General features: G+C 39.2%; 4 protein-coding genes across 9 annotated transcripts in view; 2 read left to right on the top strand and 2 right to left on the bottom strand.

The window, feature by feature from the left end:
• LOC111437374 (probable transmembrane GTPase FZO-like, chloroplastic) overlaps nucleotides 1-5254 on the bottom strand; it is a 6619-nt gene extending 1365 nt beyond the window's left edge. The window contains exons 1-10 of one of the 2 annotated variants that reach the window (XM_023075312.1): nucleotides 4583-5248; nucleotides 3811-4331; nucleotides 3615-3683; nucleotides 2906-3103; nucleotides 2200-2331; nucleotides 1890-1976; nucleotides 1350-1781; nucleotides 1075-1242; nucleotides 441-671; nucleotides 193-308 (exon numbers count right to left, since the gene is read on the bottom strand). In XM_023075312.1, the coding sequence (XP_022931080.1) occupies nucleotides 193-308; nucleotides 441-671; nucleotides 1075-1242; nucleotides 1350-1781; nucleotides 1890-1976; nucleotides 2200-2331; nucleotides 2906-3103; nucleotides 3615-3683; nucleotides 3811-4331; nucleotides 4583-5138 (2510 nt within the window). In that variant the 5' untranslated portion in view covers nucleotides 5139-5248. Of the gene's footprint in view, nucleotides 1-192; nucleotides 309-440; nucleotides 672-1058; nucleotides 1243-1349; nucleotides 1782-1889; nucleotides 1977-2199; nucleotides 2332-2905; nucleotides 3104-3614; nucleotides 3684-3810; nucleotides 4332-4582 lie in introns of those variants that run through there. The other variant, XM_023075313.1, reaches the window with a different exon arrangement.
• Nucleotides 5255-6298: 1044 nt separating this feature from the next.
• On the bottom strand, nucleotides 6299-8042 carry LOC111437376. The gene is made up of 6 exons (XM_023075315.1): nucleotides 7918-8042; nucleotides 7670-7819; nucleotides 7466-7588; nucleotides 7097-7327; nucleotides 6842-7006; nucleotides 6299-6737 (listed from the first exon to the last, which is right to left on the bottom strand). Exons 1-6 carry the CDS (start codon nucleotides 7960-7962, stop codon nucleotides 6432-6434), a joined length of 1020 nt encoding a protein of 339 aa, XP_022931083.1. The 5' UTR covers nucleotides 7963-8042; the 3' UTR covers nucleotides 6299-6431.
• Nucleotides 8043-8553: 511 nt separating this feature from the next.
• On the top strand, nucleotides 8554-12256 carry LOC111437377 (ribosome-recycling factor, chloroplastic). Of its 5 annotated transcripts, none has more exons than XM_023075318.1 (12): nucleotides 8560-8981; nucleotides 9058-9208; nucleotides 9397-9466; nucleotides 9569-9664; nucleotides 9831-9928; nucleotides 10418-10529; nucleotides 10845-10886; nucleotides 11057-11113; nucleotides 11268-11318; nucleotides 11672-11728; nucleotides 11882-11993; nucleotides 12071-12256. In XM_023075318.1, the coding sequence occupies exons 1-12, from the start codon at nucleotides 8891-8893 to the stop codon at nucleotides 12106-12108; spliced, it is 975 nt and encodes a 324-aa protein (XP_022931086.1). In that variant the 5' UTR covers nucleotides 8560-8890; the 3' UTR covers nucleotides 12109-12256. The 5 variants fall into 5 exon arrangements, 4 of the variants coding, with proteins under 4 accessions (XP_022931085.1, XP_022931086.1, XP_022931084.1 ...); XR_002709432.1 differs by having other exon boundaries at nucleotides 8571-8981; nucleotides 11919-11993; XM_023075317.1 differs by having other exon boundaries at nucleotides 8554-8981; nucleotides 9070-9208; nucleotides 11882-12255.
• Nucleotides 12257-12847: 591 nt separating this feature from the next.
• LOC111437474 (ent-copalyl diphosphate synthase, chloroplastic-like) overlaps nucleotides 12848-16514 on the top strand; it is a 5592-nt gene continuing 1925 nt past the window's right edge. Inside the window, exons 1-12 of the mRNA XM_023075470.1 lie at nucleotides 12848-13146; nucleotides 13462-13560; nucleotides 13630-13718; nucleotides 13824-14133; nucleotides 14207-14390; nucleotides 14514-14728; nucleotides 14821-14941; nucleotides 15011-15123; nucleotides 15201-15430; nucleotides 15506-15621; nucleotides 15690-15788; nucleotides 15874-16122. Of these exons, the coding sequence (XP_022931238.1) occupies nucleotides 13050-13146; nucleotides 13462-13560; nucleotides 13630-13718; nucleotides 13824-14133; nucleotides 14207-14390; nucleotides 14514-14728; nucleotides 14821-14941; nucleotides 15011-15123; nucleotides 15201-15430; nucleotides 15506-15621; nucleotides 15690-15788; nucleotides 15874-16122 (1922 nt within the window). The 5' untranslated portion in view covers nucleotides 12848-13049. The remainder of the gene's footprint in view (nucleotides 13147-13461; nucleotides 13561-13629; nucleotides 13719-13823; nucleotides 14134-14206; nucleotides 14391-14513; nucleotides 14729-14820; nucleotides 14942-15010; nucleotides 15124-15200; nucleotides 15431-15505; nucleotides 15622-15689; nucleotides 15789-15873; nucleotides 16123-16514) is intronic.

Below are 16514 nucleotides of genomic sequence, written 5' to 3'. Positions count from 1 at the left end.
AAAAAAAAAAAAAAAAAAAAAAAAAAAAAAAAAAAAAAAAAAAAAAAAAAAAAAAACCTCGTCAGAAGTTCAGATATTGTCATTGAAGTTAAGTTATTGCTCCAACAAACGTATAGTTTAAAGAAGTTGCAGAAGATGCATCAAAATGGTTAAATCTGTTATTGGGTAAGGCTAAAGGAAGATGAACATTACCCGCCAGCAGAACAAAGGGCAAGGGCAAGAAGATCTTCTGCTGTGGTGGGAAGTACTGAAGTTAGAAGCGAAGCAGATAAACCAGCTGCCCCAAGTCCACCAAAAGTTCCCAAAAACTGAAGTTGGAAAAAACAACATACCATCAGGTTTGATGATGGAAAACAGGGAAGTTCATAATCGTTGATGAAGTAAAATTTCCAGTTTCCTACTTAAAAAATGACGAGCATGGCTTAAGAAGAAGCTCTCACCGCTTCACGAATTTCTTGGTCAAACAGCTTGGAAGCAGCACTTGGACTGAAATTCTTAATTACTTTCAAACTTTGATCATCTACTTTTTTCAGCAACTCATAGGTCCCAAACTGCACCTGGGTAGCTGGAAAAACAATAGATGGCCATAGTTTCTGCAAGGATTCCTGGTAAACTATTCCTTCCTGAGCATTGCATGATTGCAGCCAGGATCCATAATCTTGGAGAAGTTTCTATAAGGCACATAAAATTATGAAAAATTAGAGACGTTCAGAGATAACAAGAAAACTGCATGGATGGATCAACAAAGCTTCAGAAAATCTTCAAACATAAACACTAGAAGATTCAAACTGTACCCTGGAGCTAGGACGGATGCATAGCTCTATATCTTTTTAGGACAAATAAATAACTAGAAGCCGGCAAAGTCCATTGATAATTACAGAATTGTCATACCAAACTACTTCCACCGTGTGAGTTTCTTTGATTTGTTTTGAAAACTGTTTGTAGATGAAGAAAGTTGAAAAGTATTTTATAGAAATTGTGAGGAAACAAGCTCAATTTTTAAAAACCAAATGGTTACAAAAAAGGATCTAATAAATTCAGAACGCAAAAAAGCTAACATTTAAAAAATGTTACTTGTGCATCAGATAGTGCAGGGGAAATGATGTCATTTTGAATCTTCGAGACAGCAGATGGAGTGGTAGTCTTTTCCCCTTTCAGAACATAATAGGCAGCAATATCAAAATTTGACAATTGTAGAGTGGATTCTACAAGCTTCATAATACGTGATTGGGTAGAATCAATCTGCATTTTTACACGGATCCACAAGGACAGTATATAAAGACAGAAAAAACTCGCGTCTCTACCTAATGAATAAGTGAAAAGTAAAAACTTGGAATGGGTATATATACCAGTGATAAGGCTTGTCTTCTCCAAGTGATGCTTTCAGTTTCGATCTTCGTTCCATAATTTGTTACACCGTCAACTAATTCATTTAACGACGCCAAATCCTGTTTGGAAAAATGTATGTCTTGTCTCACAAGGGTTTCAGCAGCAGAAAGGAGTCGTTCTGCAATTGAAACAGGCGTTTGGAGTTTAAGCTTCATTCTTTCCATTCCATTACTTGTTGACCCATCTAAGAAGCTATACAAGAAATTTTCAAGTTCGTTGAAGCTACTGCTTCTCCAATAAGAATTAGAGGGCGATAAGGGTTCTCCACTATCCAGAGAAGCACAAAGTTTTTCTTCCAGAGCAGATCTTGCAGATACTGGAAACACATATACATGCTCAGTATTCAACAATTTTGCTGCATTTTCCTTGACAAAGGACAGGGCTTCCTCCAGCTGCAACCAAGCCACAAATTACATGGATAAAAACAGATCAGAATGAATCTACCGGCTACATACTTGGTGTAAGTACACCAAGAAAAAAAAAATGTTTTTTAAATAAACCTCGTGGCTATTCTGATAAAGGTCAGATTTATTCAGCACAAACACTACTTTCTTCTTCCACTGCTGTGTGTAACGAAGAAAGCTAACCTGAAAGTAAAAACCATAGATGATTTTATTCAGATGTGAAGAGGCCATTCGCAATCTACGACCAAACCATGATCTGTTCTTGTAAAGGTATAAACGTACAGGCTTCTCAAAATGCTTACTCCAAAATTCTCTCTCCAAGTGTGAGTGGTAGGTAACAACTTAATAGTCCTTACATAAAGTAGTAAGTCACATGGATAAAAAAGACTACAGTAATGGTTCATACCTCACTCTCAGTCAATGGGCGATCAGCAGAAATAACAAAAAGCAGCAAATCTGCGCGAGGCACAAATTCCTCCGTTAGACGTTGTTGCCTCTCAAGAATGACATTGGTACCAGGTGTATCAACAATGTTCATCTGCATTGAAAAAATTAGAAAAACTATAATTAGACATCAAATAACACATGTCTGTATTCAGACACATGTATATATCTACTCTAATGCACATGCGGGCATCCCAATGGATGGAGATAATGTAACGTTTCAGATCATTCTTAAGTTTCTTTTCACTGTTTTTGAGATTCTAAACTATGTTGCTGAACATAGAAACAAGGAAGGGGATAACAAGGGATGCGATATGAAATACTAGATATAGTCACTCACAGAGTAATCTTTCGTATGTCTTATAAATAGGGTTTCACAAACAACTAGTAAAATTTTAATACCTAATAAATGTAAATTCATCGTCACTTATTGCATTCCTTGAAAAGCTAGAATTTATAAACCAAGGTAATTGTTAAAATGCGGTGAAATGAACATCTTTTGAATTGGGTACCTAATATCTTGGAATTTCGAAGGACCACTTCTTACAAGTTACGCAAATATAGATCAAGGAGAAGAAAATAGGAATAACAATTCCAGTGGGGCATATTCTAATTTATGAAGCACATACCATCACAACAATTCAAGAGGAGATTATGAATAAACTCACTTCATTAAGGATGGGAGCAGGAAGATAGCATATATATTGACCATCTGGATGTCGTTCACATCGTTGTTGTTCATTAGAATTTAACTTGGAGAACCTCAAGAAAGTTATCTCATTAGTCGTAGGAACAACCCCATCTTTTAGATATCTACTTCCAAGAAGTGCATTAATAACTGTTGACTTTCCAGAATTAAACTCACCCTGGTCACAAATACAAAACATAAGTCTCATTAGTGGTAGTAATGTTTTTTTTTTCATCTACTGAATCCCATAAGGAGGTGGACGACAAGAAAAGAATTGTATTAAAGGACTCATCAAGGTCCTGTTTTGATAACCATTTAGCTTTTTATTTTTTTAAAAAATTAAGTCTATAAATACTTCTTCCACCTATGAGTTCCCTGTTTTGTTATCCCCTTTATACATACATATGTTTCCAAAACTAAGCCAAGTTTTGAAAACTAAAAACAAAAAGCGTTTTCAAAAAGTTGTCTTGTTTTTGGAATTTGACAAAGAATTCTTTTCTCAGAATGATGAGAACACAAGCACAATTTTCAAAACCAAAAATTTGATGATTATCAAGCGGACCTAAATTATTTCATATGCAGTTCTAACTGGAAGTATGACCCAATTATGTGGCTAATGCTCATGATAAAATACCATTTCCAATGTACATCCTGCAACCAGAGTTTGTTGAAGTTCAGCACACAATTACCACTATAGCCAGCATAAATGGCTCATCAATTTGTGAAACTGAATCATTGAGAAGCGAAACCTCCTCCATCTGCCATTTAAAACCATCCAAGATTGAGAAAATGCAGATGATATCAAATAAGGAAGACGGTAACAAAGGAAGATGCTAGGAATTTTGTTTGTAAACCAGATACCAAATGGTTTAATTAAATGTTCACCATTGGAGCAGCTTTCTGAATAACACTTATGGCCTCACGCAATACTAACTTCTCTGTTTCTATGACTTCTTTTTCTCTATCTTCCAAATTAACAAAACCAGCTACTTGTGTTGTTTCAAGAGCACCACTTTCAATGTCGTCCTCATTTCTTCCATTTTCTGTAAATATGGAGTCAAATAATTTACCAACAACATCATCGCTCACCAGCCTCAAACCTTGCAAAGAGATTACTAACCCACTTCCACCAAATTCCATCCATTTTAATGCCTCAACAAACCTCGTGTTCTCTCCATATGAGGAAAGTCGTACAAATATTGGGATCTTTACATTCTTAAACACAGAATCTGTTGTCATATCAAGCTTCTCTTCATCCAAATCGTACAAAACAAAGTCAGCTCCTTCAGACTTGGATGCATTTACGGCTGAAATTAAGGATTTTACGTTCCTTCCTACCAGAGGTAGAAACAGGGAATCTGATAAAGAATCCAGCATTGTGTTCCTGGCCACAATAGGAGGGAGACCTGATTCAAATGGAAACAAATTACTCAACGAAGCACAAATATATAGCAGTCCCAGTTCGTCTTTCCTGTGATTTAAAATTATGAAATCCTTATATTATATTCATCATAAACCATACTGTATATCTTCCATCAAGCAGGTGGCTTATACACGTTTTTCCCCCAAGTTTAAACTTCACTTAAAGAAAGATGCCCATTGAAAATTTGAGGCAACGAAAATCTTGGGATGACAGGAAGTATTTTTCTTACACAACCTTGATCAGAGAGGACAACTCCACTGGCATTGACGGCAGTCGCAATGTCAACACGCTCGGCTATCAAGAAATAAGCTCGGTCACCCACCACCGACTTCAATTTACAAGCAGCTTCGTAGAGCTTGCCACCGCCGCCTTCCCCACTATTGAGCACCACCATCCCAACCCACTTGGACAAAGACCTATCGATCAAATCCAAGTCCTCACCACCATCCAAGACCTCTGCTGCATCCAATTGCAGCACGACACTGGGCACATTGATCTCCGGCCGCTTGAACCCACTTGGGAATAGAGTTCTAGGCTGTGGCTTTTCCGGATTTTTAGGAATCGATTCGCTGGATTGAAATGGGTTCTGTGAAACGGAGTTTATGGAAAGACGATGGCGTCGACGAAGGGAGGTCCTGAGAAGAGGAGGGTGAGTTTGTAAGGGTGGAATTGGTTTGAGGAAGGGAGGAGAGGTATGAATGCGGAAGATGGAGTGGTGGTGGAACTGGAGAAGCACCGTCTCCATGAGCGTTGGAATAATTGGATGCAGCTTCCCGCTCTCGCTTATCATTAAAACTTGGTGATTTTTCTTCAAAAAGATATCATCTTATCCTCTTCAAGTGGCGAAGGCGAAGCTACTTTGAGATTTTCCTTTGTTCTTTTCCTCTCTTTACCAGTTTTTGTATCAATAGATAGATGTCAGGGTCACTAACCTACATGTATCTATGCATATCATATATGCACTTATACATGTATCTATACAATACATGTGTTTACTACTGACCCTTCAACAATATTTTGCTTCCATGAAAAAAAAGGAATACCCTGAAAAGCTAACACGTGTCCCTGATCTCAAAGCTGCCGAATTTGATTTCAGATGCAGTCACAAATCCTGACATGACTCTGTTTTCTGTTACCTTCAACTGACCATGCTACTTTTTTCCGATGCAACCTTCTGGATGGGCTGCGGCCGGAGCTTGGCTCAATATTTCAGTTCATTCGGCGTTTATGGATTGCGTACGATATTGTACTTCAAATACTTCAAAGATTTATAACTTGGTGCATGTACACTGCGAAAGTTGTAGGAACTTGTTTCCTTCGGTCTATTAACCTCTTGTTCATGATTTTCTTACCTTTTGGGTTTTAGGAGAAGGAAGGAAGTGTTAGAATGGAAACATTTTTATTCTCTCAATATTTATGGTTGTTTAACTTTGGCAGGGCAACTTAACTCATTCCTTCCAAGTCCTAAGCAACCCAATCCTTCCATTGAGAAAACAGGGTCTCTACTGCGCCTGCCAACCAATTTGCAAATGGCATGCTTTGTCTTTAAACTCATTTCATCCTACCATTTTCTTTTAATTGGTTGTTCATTGTCTGACCAGAATGATGAGATTCCCATGCTAACTGAAAACTTATCACCAATTGATATATAACTTTGAAAAATCTAATTCTCCAGAACTTTCTAAGATCAGAAGGTCAAAAGTATTCTTCAGGGTTTCTTTTGGTTTGGTTTGTTTAGTATGAGAAAGGGAGTGGAATGCTTTCTGAAGTGCTGGAGAAAATGAAGGATGTGATTTTAGTCTCTAATGCTTCTTGTCAAGCAATCTCTCTTTTGAACTCCATACCTCCTCCTCCTCTCTTCTTCTGTTAAGCTATGATATGTTTTGAAGGTCTTGTCGCATAAAACGACGTACCAAAAACTTGCTTTGGCGTGTAAAGGGAAAAAAAAGATGATCTAAATAAATTAGTTTATTTCTGAACTAAATAAATGCAGTGACGATCATCAAGTTACTTGATTACAGGAATGTAAAATGAAAAGATACTGAAGACCAGAGCTCTGAAATCTTCTGCTCCAAAATCACCTCTACTCTTCTTCTTGGTGGAGCTCATCAAGTGAGGTAGAAAAGCTAAAAAGATCAACTCTAGGTGTTCCACTGGTTTCTTCTTCTTCATCATCTTCTTCATCTTCTTCAGCAATGGCTGGTGGTGGTGAGGAGAAGTCCAAGCACATGCCTTGGATGACTTCCTCGTAAGATACAGAGAGGTCTTGGGATGTGAGTTGGTGATACTCCACAAGCTGGTGAAGGCATTGGTTTTCTCTTGTTAAGTTTGCATTTTCGTTTGCTAATCTGGATTTCTCAGCAAGTAGTGCCTCCATTTGAAGCCTAACCTGATATTCCATCAAACAAACAGACTCCATATAACTCATCATCTAATTTACACACCTGGGAATAATGAAGAACAAACAATCATAAACATAAATTTGGTACGGACCAGATCATCTTCTTCTGGTCTGACCCCTCTGGAAAACCCATCCCGAAGTCTTCTATTCTCTTCCTCAAGTATACCACATCGTTCTTGCATAAAACATAGATTGGATTTCAATGATTTCAATTCTCTTGCCAGAGAGGCTGATTTTGTTGCCATTGTAACTGCAAGCTGAAGAAACGCAGGCCCAAAAGTTAATATTGATCAAGAATGAGATTGGGTTGAGTGTTCAAATATAGATGAAAGGATAAGGAAACCAACAGTTTTGGCCTTTTGAAGCTTGTCTTTTGGGTTTTGCTGCTTATCTTTTTCTAAATCGACATCTGATTCTTCTGTGCAATGACTGTCATCAAATTTTCTCTTTGCTGCTTGCTTGGGCTCCTCCCACTCATTGTCTTTCCTTTTGGAAGCACCTCCCTCAACCTCCGAGTTCTTGAGGTTGCTCTGGAAGATCTCCGTCAAGGTTGGCGCTTTGACGAGATCCCTAGCGCCCTGAAACCATACCTCAAAATCAAATATCCATTTGTGGGGTTCAAGAGCAGAGTTTACTGAATTTGAATAAAAGAAGATTGCAAGTCCTTAAGGGAAACTATAGAACAAAGAAAATGGAAGGAATGAGTTTGACGTTACCTGTAAGGCACTATCCAAATTGTCGGACAGCTGAGATAGGGTATAGCCAACCGAGTCGAAACCCCTCAGCAAAAGCAAAGAATCTTCCTTCAATTTCTTTGCCCTTTCCGATTTGTTGGTGTTCTATCCCCACAAACCCATCAAAATTTTAGAGCTTGACTTGGCCCGAAAAGAGAAAGAAAATGGAAGAGAAAAGGCACTCACTAATTGGTGGGGCATGATAGGATCCAGATTTGAAGACTTTACATTCCGTTCCTCAAGAAGGGAGTCTATTCTACCTCGAAGGGAGCTCCAGAAACGCTTGTCGGAAGCCGGACTGAACAATGGGGAAGAACCCACGAAGCTGGTAGATCCCTGAAATCATTGCAGAAAATGCATTAGAAAAAGAAGAAGAAGAGCGAGAGGGAGAGAGAAGAAGAAGAAGAGCGAGAGGGAGAGAGAAGAAGAAGAACCTGGTTGGGATGTGAAGATGACGGAGAATCCACTGAGGCTGCCATGACTATGAGGATGAGCTAGAGGAAGGGGAATATGAATAAAGAAGAAGGGAAAAAGCAGATTGCAACGGCTAGTCTCGAAAAAACTAAAGATTTAAATAACAGGGTGGCGTCCAAAACCAACGTTCCGAATCTGCGTGAACTACTAATTTCAATTATTTTATGTGGCCATAATAAAAAGAAGTTACCTTTATTGAATGCTTTGTGTTTCAGTCAGCTGCTTTCCAAAAAGACAGTTCTTTTCACCGCTCATACAAGATAATAAATTCAAACCCAAACCATTTTAGGGTGTCTTAATATTTCATAATTTTCTTAAAGCTTCCTTCAGGACTTTGTCCATCGACTTTCCGGCCAGCAACCGGCGTCGAGAATAGCGCCTATTCCAGTTCCGGCAACGAGGTCGAAAGAATCGGAGATTCCAGCCTAGGGGCTAGGTCCTCTAGGTAAACAAGAGAGGCAGCAGCTACAATGGCGGTTGTTCCACCGCCGTCAATTGTAAGAATCCGAGTCTTGTTGGTGGTTTGGCACTGGGAAAGCCGTTGATTCTTTTAGCTCCATGGGGGATAAAAGAAGAGAGTGGAGATCTGGTGGTTATGTGATAATACGTTGCTATTAAACGAACAAACAGTCCGCAGAAGGAATTATTCATTAAAAAAAGTATTTTTAAAAGAAAAAAAGTTGAAAAAATTGAAAATTTTGGTGGAAACGAGGATGGAAGCAGGTGGGAGGAGGTGTCCGGAGGCTTTTATCCTTTTTTTTATTTTTTATTTTTTACTTTTTAACCTTCCCGTCTTATCTCTATCAGTTGGCGCCGCTGGCATAGTACTGTATTCCTCGCGTTCGCAATTCAATTTCTTATCCACAACTTCTCAACTTCTAACCTTTCCCCTTCATCATCTCTATCATCTTCACTTCATTCATTTCGGTTTTCATGGCGACGCCTTTCTCCTCCACCACTTCTCTCCGTTCTGTCTTCCGACCCAAACAAATCCCCCCTCCCAAAGCCCTCCTCTCCATCCGAGGTACGTCTACCTCGCTCTTCAACCCAAATTTGCTTTCTCGTTTTTGCTTTCTTTACTGCAACGCTTCTCCTTCTAGATTATAATGCAGGCTTAAATTGCATCAAATGCGGCTCCACTACCACGCCTCTTTCTTCATGGAAATCAGCTTCAAACTATATCCGGATCAGGCGACATGCCCTAATGCTTCCTACCCAGCCCTTTCAATCAGGGAATCTGTCGAAATACAGGCAAGCCCATTTATTTTATTTCATTTACTTTCTTACGGACCTTGCCGCCCTAGAGAAATGGTAAACATACAAGCATTTTGCATATTTGGATTGATCATTGCCTTATTGCTACCTGAAGTTGATTGTGGTGGCTTTTCAGTTGTATTGATATTCTTCTCCTCCTCTTTTTGGCTATCAATTTTTTTTAGAAGAGGAGTCATAAGGGCCGCAACTATCGAAGAAATTGAAGCGGAGAAAGCATTGATTGAGAAAGATGTAGTGAGTTCCTATGATCATTGATTTGGAGAGTTGCTGCATCTTTTAATAAAGCAATCTAAATTTAGGAAAAATTGTGCCAATAATCATCCAATTACTTTCCAGAGAGCAAGGATGGAAAAGACTATCGATACTGTTCGGTCTAGTTTCAACTCAATAAGGACAGGGAGAGCAAACCCTGCTATGCTCGATAAGATTGAGGTATTGGCAATTCTTAAATTCGGGTCGCTTAGTGGATAGCTGCCTCAATATGTCTGCTTAGAACTTTCTTTCTTTCTTTCTTTCTTTCTTTCTTTCTTTTTTTCTCAAATTTCAAATGAGTATCATGACAATCAAAATTTTATTTGCCGCTTTCATGATTTTTCAGGTGGAGTATTACGGCAGTCCAGTTGGCCTGAAGAGCATTGCCCAAATTAGTACACCTGATGCAAGCTCTCTCTTGATCCAGCCATATGATAAATCCAGGTATTCCATGTGTCAATTGGCTGAGTTGAATAGATTTTGGAAATCTTTTGGGATTTATTGGTCATTGGTGTGTGCCCGTTACCTTATAAAAATCAAACACTATACCGATTAAGTTCTTGCAAATCTCTGTTATGTTAGAATCATACCTTTTACCATGAACCCTTGAATATTGAGGATGTTCCTCAATCTTTTATACGTTTGAAATCTATACATGTTACTATTCTTAGCTTGCTTTTCTTAGAGGGACCTACTTAAGGCTTCAGAATTTCGTCATTGTAATTCCTGTTTTTCTGTATAAAATGTTTCGCATGGACCCATTAGATCTTCTCTAATCTTCAGTTCTTTGCGTTCATTGGTTGAGACTGCTGTGGACATAATAATCATCCTATTATCATTAGCTGTAGAATGATGTTATCCAGCTTTACAGTGTAATATTTGTATAATGTTTCTGGCTATCAGCATTAACTCTTAACGAGTCACCATCTTCAGCTTAAAGTCAATAGAGAAGGCCATAGTAAACTCTAACTTGGGAATGACTCCAAACAATGATGGAGAAGTCATACGGTTGACTCTCCCTCAACTCACATCCGAAAGGAGAAAGGTATTTTCCTCAACTCACATTATTAGCAAGTGAATGTGGATGATAAAGGCAGAGCCAGAAATTTTCTTGAAGTTGCAGAAGTTTACATTCTAACTTTTTATACCTGTCATTTTTCAATTTTGCAAAACCTTTTCATTTTTTTTTTTTTCCATATTGAATATTGAAAAGTAATAAGAATTAGAGGTGTTAAGCTGGGGTAAATAAGAGAAAAAAAATTAATCTCCACTATTTATATAATTTTTTAATCTAGATTGCCCCTCCTTCCTTATTCACACTGCCTCTGTGGATGATATATTTGCGTACTTTACACTGCAGGAATTGTCAAAGGTTGTTGCTAAGCAGGCAGAGGAAGGGAAGGTATGGTTTCATTTTTCCTTTATGGGAAGGGGGTGGAGATGAAAATAGATTGAGATATATGTCCTGATCCAGGTTGCAATGAGTTTATTTGTCGTGACTCTTGGGATCTATGCTTAAACAGCTACTGATCATGAACTCTGAGATGACATCCTGCATCTTTCTGTTTACAGGTGGCGGTGAGGAATATAAGAAGAGATGCCTTGAAAGCCTATGACAAACTGGAAAAGGTCAGCAAAGCATACATCTTTATACCTTAATCTTATGGTGCTTTTCTTTCGCTTCTATGTTTTATTGATCTGCCTTCTAAAGAGCAAGCTCCGTTGTCTCTTGTATGGTTTTACTTCTTACTGGTTTCCTTAATGTTTTTATCTTTTGTATCAGGAGAAAAAACTTTCGGAAGATAATGTTAAGGACTTGTCAAGCGATTTGCAGGTTTGTTATTGTTTCTGTTGTTTAGGGCTTTTGATCCTAATCAATTTTGAGTTGGAATTTGAATACGTTCGCATAAAGGCCCAGATAGGAGTGGAGGATGTAATTCCTTCTGAAGGCATCATGCCTTGTTCTTGTTTGTGCTAAATTTTGGTTAAATCACAAGCTGTTGGGAAACCAGATGTATTCATTACATAAAAGATGACGAAGAACTTTCTTGTAGTTATTTAGTGTCGAATTTATATATTAGGGGATTTGTTTCTCCGGTGCCCGTATTGTGATTTGATTTCTTAATGTTTCATTTGTAATTGCATCGTATTTTGGTTATCTCAAGCTAAGATGATTTCGTAGTGCAGAAACTGACAGATGACTATATGAAGAAGATTGATGTCATATACAAGCAGAAAGAGAAGGTATGATCCATCTCGACTGTTCCTTTCTCTGGGTATTAGAACTATAATCTTTAAGCACGAGCATTGGTAGGTTTTTTATTTGGGATCTCTTCATTTCACGAAGTGCTTACAAGGCACTGAACTTACTTCGTTATCACAACAATATTTTTCCAGTGGTTGAGTGAACATGAATTTGCAAATTGTATTTCAGGAGTTGTTGAAGGTGTGAGCAGAAGAAGCAAATGGTGGAGGTGTTCCCCTGCTGATCTGTGTCAGATGTGCAATTGTTGGTTTCTTTTTCTCCTGAATAGAGTTTTGATGTCATTGTTAGAATCAAACCGTTTCTTTTTCATTTGAAATGAGATTCAACGCCTCGTGGGAAGAAAGGGGAATATGCATGATGCCTCTGTTGTCAAATTGGCTCATCTCTAACTTCTCACTCTGTACATTGAAACTGACATTATGACTACAACACACTCATTTTGACTCGGCGTTCAACTGTTGAGCTTGAGTTTAATGTGCCTATTGAACATAATAATTTCTCCTCTCCTTCCATTGTTACACAAAAATCATTTTCTAAATGTTGCAGTTTTTTAAAATGTAATAAATGTAGTGCTCAAATTAATTTAGGTGCCCTCTCTCCGCTTCTGTTGCAGTCGGTAATGTGCAGTTTTCTTGAGTTATTCTCGTTCCTGATTCCTATCAATAAATGATGGTTCTACAAATTTGGAGTTAAAAGGGTTGGGGTATTAGTTATAATCCAAGGGGTTTGGTTGGTTACAGGAATTTGGGTGGTATCACTTCCATGCACCAAATTATACTCAATTTTCTTTTCTCAACTGCCTTCTTCCCTATTAAGCTGTACTCTGTTATCATAAATTGTACCAAACAAATTATTGCGTGTGGAGAAAGACGCTCTCAATTATCCAAGTTTGACCTAAATTTCGTGGATGACTTGATTGTTTTCAGTAATTATAGATCAATTAATTTTACCTAAATGTGATGAACAGTGGACAAAAATTGGGGAATCACACTTATTAGTATTATTCTTGAAATAAAGATGTGATATATATGAGAAGTGATAAAAATGTTAAAAAGAAAAAAAGAAACTATATGAAAAAGAAAAGAAAGAAAGACGGGAAAATGAGAAAAGAGTAGGAGAGGGGGTGGAAAAGGACGGGAGTAGCCTCAATTCCACAGTTCTGGATGATCCTGTAGGCGTATGAGCGGGAATCTCATGGGAACTCCTTTCTGTCCTCTTCCTTCTCTGTTTACCTTTTAAAATGCCTTCCTCTTTCGCTAACTTCATCTCAGCGGCAGCGCCAAAACAAAACACACCACCATGTCCTCCTCCTCCTCCTCTCTCTCTCTTTCTCGCCATTGCCTGTCTTCTTCTTTTTCCTTCCGTCTCCCAAACCTCTTCCCACCACCTGCACCCGGTAACTTGCTCCGCCCCGCCATGCATATCCACACGCACATCTCCTCCTATATATATATATATCTACTCTCTATTCTTCTTTCTTCACTTCCCATTTCATCTTTTCATGTTTTTCTCCACCCCCCCCCCGCATGCTCTCCAACCCTCGTCTTCTTCTTCTTTAAAATTAAAAAAAAAAAAAAAAAGCGCTCGGATTTTTCTCTGTCTTTTACTCTCATGTCTTCCGCCTATCCCACATCACCACTAATATATAATTCAACACATCTTAATTAACAACAAATCTCTTATCTTCTTTAATCCATTTTGACATGCATAGGTGGCTGTTCGCTGAGGGTTAAAGACAAAGGCCCTGTGCTGGAATCAAGCATCCGATGCATTATCAAATGCAACGCCATTTCCAAGCCTCCCACTCAAGGTATTTCACTACGCTTCAATTCACAATAACCTTCCCTCTCCAAAATCCTTATGTCTCCCTAACCCGCAGACTACAGCGATGTGCTTCAAAGTGGAGTGCCACTTCTAAAGTGGCAGCAGTTTGTGGAGGACGGCATAGAATCAGAAACCGCTGCCCAGGTGCTTCTTCCCCTTACATTTCTAACCCCTTTAAAGTACTACGACGTTGGTTCGTATTCTTGTTTCTGGGTGCGCCATGATGCATGTAAATTAGTGTAAAATCAGGTGTCGGTTTGGGAAGAGATAGAGGAGCGAGTGAAGTGGATAAAGTCAATGCTGAGTTCAATGGACGACGGTGACATAAGCATCTCAGCTTATGACACGGCTTGGGTGGCTCTAATACCAAAAGTTACGGAGGAGGGAGTGAAGAGTCCGCAGTTCCCTTCTTCCCTTGAGTGGATAGCCAAGAATCAACTCCCGGATGGGTCGTGGGGCGACGCCCAGATATTCTCACCCCACGATCGCATCATTAACACATTGGCTTCTCTGGTCGCCTTGAAGTCTTGGAATCTTCATCCCCAAAACACACGGAAAGGTCCTTCTCCCTCCCAACGCCACTTCTAACTCAACTAATTTGTGTTAATCTCCATTTTTTAACTCAACTCTAGGAATAGCCTTCTTCAACCAAAACATCTGGAAGCTGGAAGAGGAGAATGCGGAGCACATGCCAATCGGGTTCGAGATTGCTTTCCCTTCCCTACTCGAATTTGCCAAGAAACTAAAGCTGGGAATCCGGAGCGACTCCCCGGCGTTGCAACAGATTAATGCCCGCAGGGCCCTAAAGCTTGCGAGGTACATTGTTGTATGTTTAATTACAAAAGTAAATGGGAGAAGGGGGAGGAAAGTTGAAAGAAGGGTATACAGAAAATAGAAAAAGGAGTAATTAAAAAGGCAACAAATGTGTGTCCAAAACAGGATACCAAAGGACATAATGCACAAACTGCCAACCACGCTACTGCACAGCTTGGAAGGCATGAGTGGTTTGGATTGGGAAAAGCTTCTAAAATTGCAATCTCAAGACGGCTCCTTCTTGAGCTCCCCAGCCTCCACTGCCTTCGCTCTCATGCACACCAACCACCCAAATTGCTTCAAATATTTGGAAGCGTTAGTGCACCGCTTTAATGGTGGAGGTAAAACTTGGGTCCTTTTTTTCTTTTTTTTTCTTTGTTTCTTCTTTTCCTTTTCCTTTATAGAATTTGTCTCATTCTCATTTAAAATTCAGTACCCAACGTGTACCCTGTGGACCTGTTCGAACACATTTGGGCTGTGGACAGATTGCAACGACTTGGAATTTCTCGATTCTTTCACCCACACATTGTTGAGTGTGTGAATTATGTGCGCAGGTGCTACCAAATTATAACTAAATTTAATTGGACATACCGTAATCCAAAACTTGAGGTTCATTTGTGCAGACACTGGAGTGAAAAAGGAATATGCTGGGCCAGAAATTCGGAGTTTCGCGACATTGATGACACGGCCATGGGATTCAGACTGCTCAGACTGTACGGCCACGATGTTTCGGCGGGTAACTATGATTGTAATTAAAACTATATTATGAATGAGATGAGATGAGATGAGATGAGATGAGATGGAACGAAACAGAGGTGTTTAAGCATTTCGAGAAAGATGGGGAGTTCGTGTGCATAGCGGGCCAGTCAACGCAGGCGGTCACCGGAATGTTAAACTTGTACCGAGCTTCGGATCAGGTAATGTTTCCGGGGGAGAAAATTCTAGCGGACGCCAAACAATTTGCCTCCAAGTTCCTCAGGCAGAAACAGGCCGCCAATCAGCTCTTAGACAAGTGGATCATCACCAAGGACTTGCCTGGAGAGGTAAACCCAAATTACTTTCAACATTTAACCTTCTCACTTTCACGAGGGACTTCACGACTTTCCTGTTGCCCGCAGGTTGGTTACGCTCTGGACGTTCCATGGTTTGCAAGCTTGCCTCGGGTTGAGACCCGTCTCTACATACAGCACTATGGTGGCAAAAATGACGTCTGGATTGGAAAAACTCTCTACAGGTATTATTATTATTTGTGTGTTTTGTCTGCATTCATTCATTCATCGCTTACATTAATGAACATTTCAGGATGTTCAAGGTCAACAACGATACATACTTGGAGCTTGCAAAATTGGACTACAACAACTGCCAACGACTGCATCAGATTGAGTGGGTTGATATTCAAAAGTAATCTAACGCCCCAACCTTGTACCATATATTTAAATACCTTATGATCCATCAATTCATTAATCAACTACGCATGGGGGCTCAGATGGTACACAGAAAACAAGCTGCGAGATTATGGAATGAGGAGAAGCAGCCTTTTGTTCTCATATTTTGGTGCAGTGTGTAGCATTTTCGAACCAGAGAGGGCCAAGGAGAGGCTGGCATGGACCAAAACTGCTGCTTTGGTCCACACCATTGCATCCCATTACAAGGATGCCAATGCCCACCAACGACGAGCCTTTCTCCAACAATTTACCAACTTTCATGCTGCTCAGCCATACGATAATAATGCATGGTATGTCTCCTTTTTCTTATTCTTTTTTTATGTGGCTAATTTTGTGGCATCCTTTGTCTGTATTTGTGTCAATATCTTCGTGGATGCTTGTGTTTCGATCAATATTCTTGTACAACCATCGTGGGGTTTTTGTTTTATGCTTCGTCATGAAATGGGAGTCCACTGGAAACAACGCATTAATATTATTTATCCTAAACATTTCTATATATGCCCTCATCGCTTTGAAATTACCAAGAATCTCACCAAGGAAAGAGCCTTTATTATATCTGCTAACCCCCTTTAATTAGTGTTATTATATTATTAACATTTAGGAGGAATTCACTCAAACATCAAACCGTATTCTTGAATATTAGTGTTCTACTGTTGTTGTTTTTTTTTTTTTTTTTTTTTTT

This window comes from Cucurbita moschata, unplaced genomic scaffold (assembly GCF_002738365.1).
Source record: "Cucurbita moschata cultivar Rifu unplaced genomic scaffold, Cmos_1.0 Cmo_Scf00063, whole genome shotgun sequence".
Classification (NCBI taxonomy): Eukaryota; Viridiplantae; Streptophyta; class Magnoliopsida; order Cucurbitales; family Cucurbitaceae; genus Cucurbita; species Cucurbita moschata.
The sequence above is the reverse complement of the archived record's forward strand: the minus strand, read 5'-3'. Positions and strand labels throughout refer to the sequence as shown.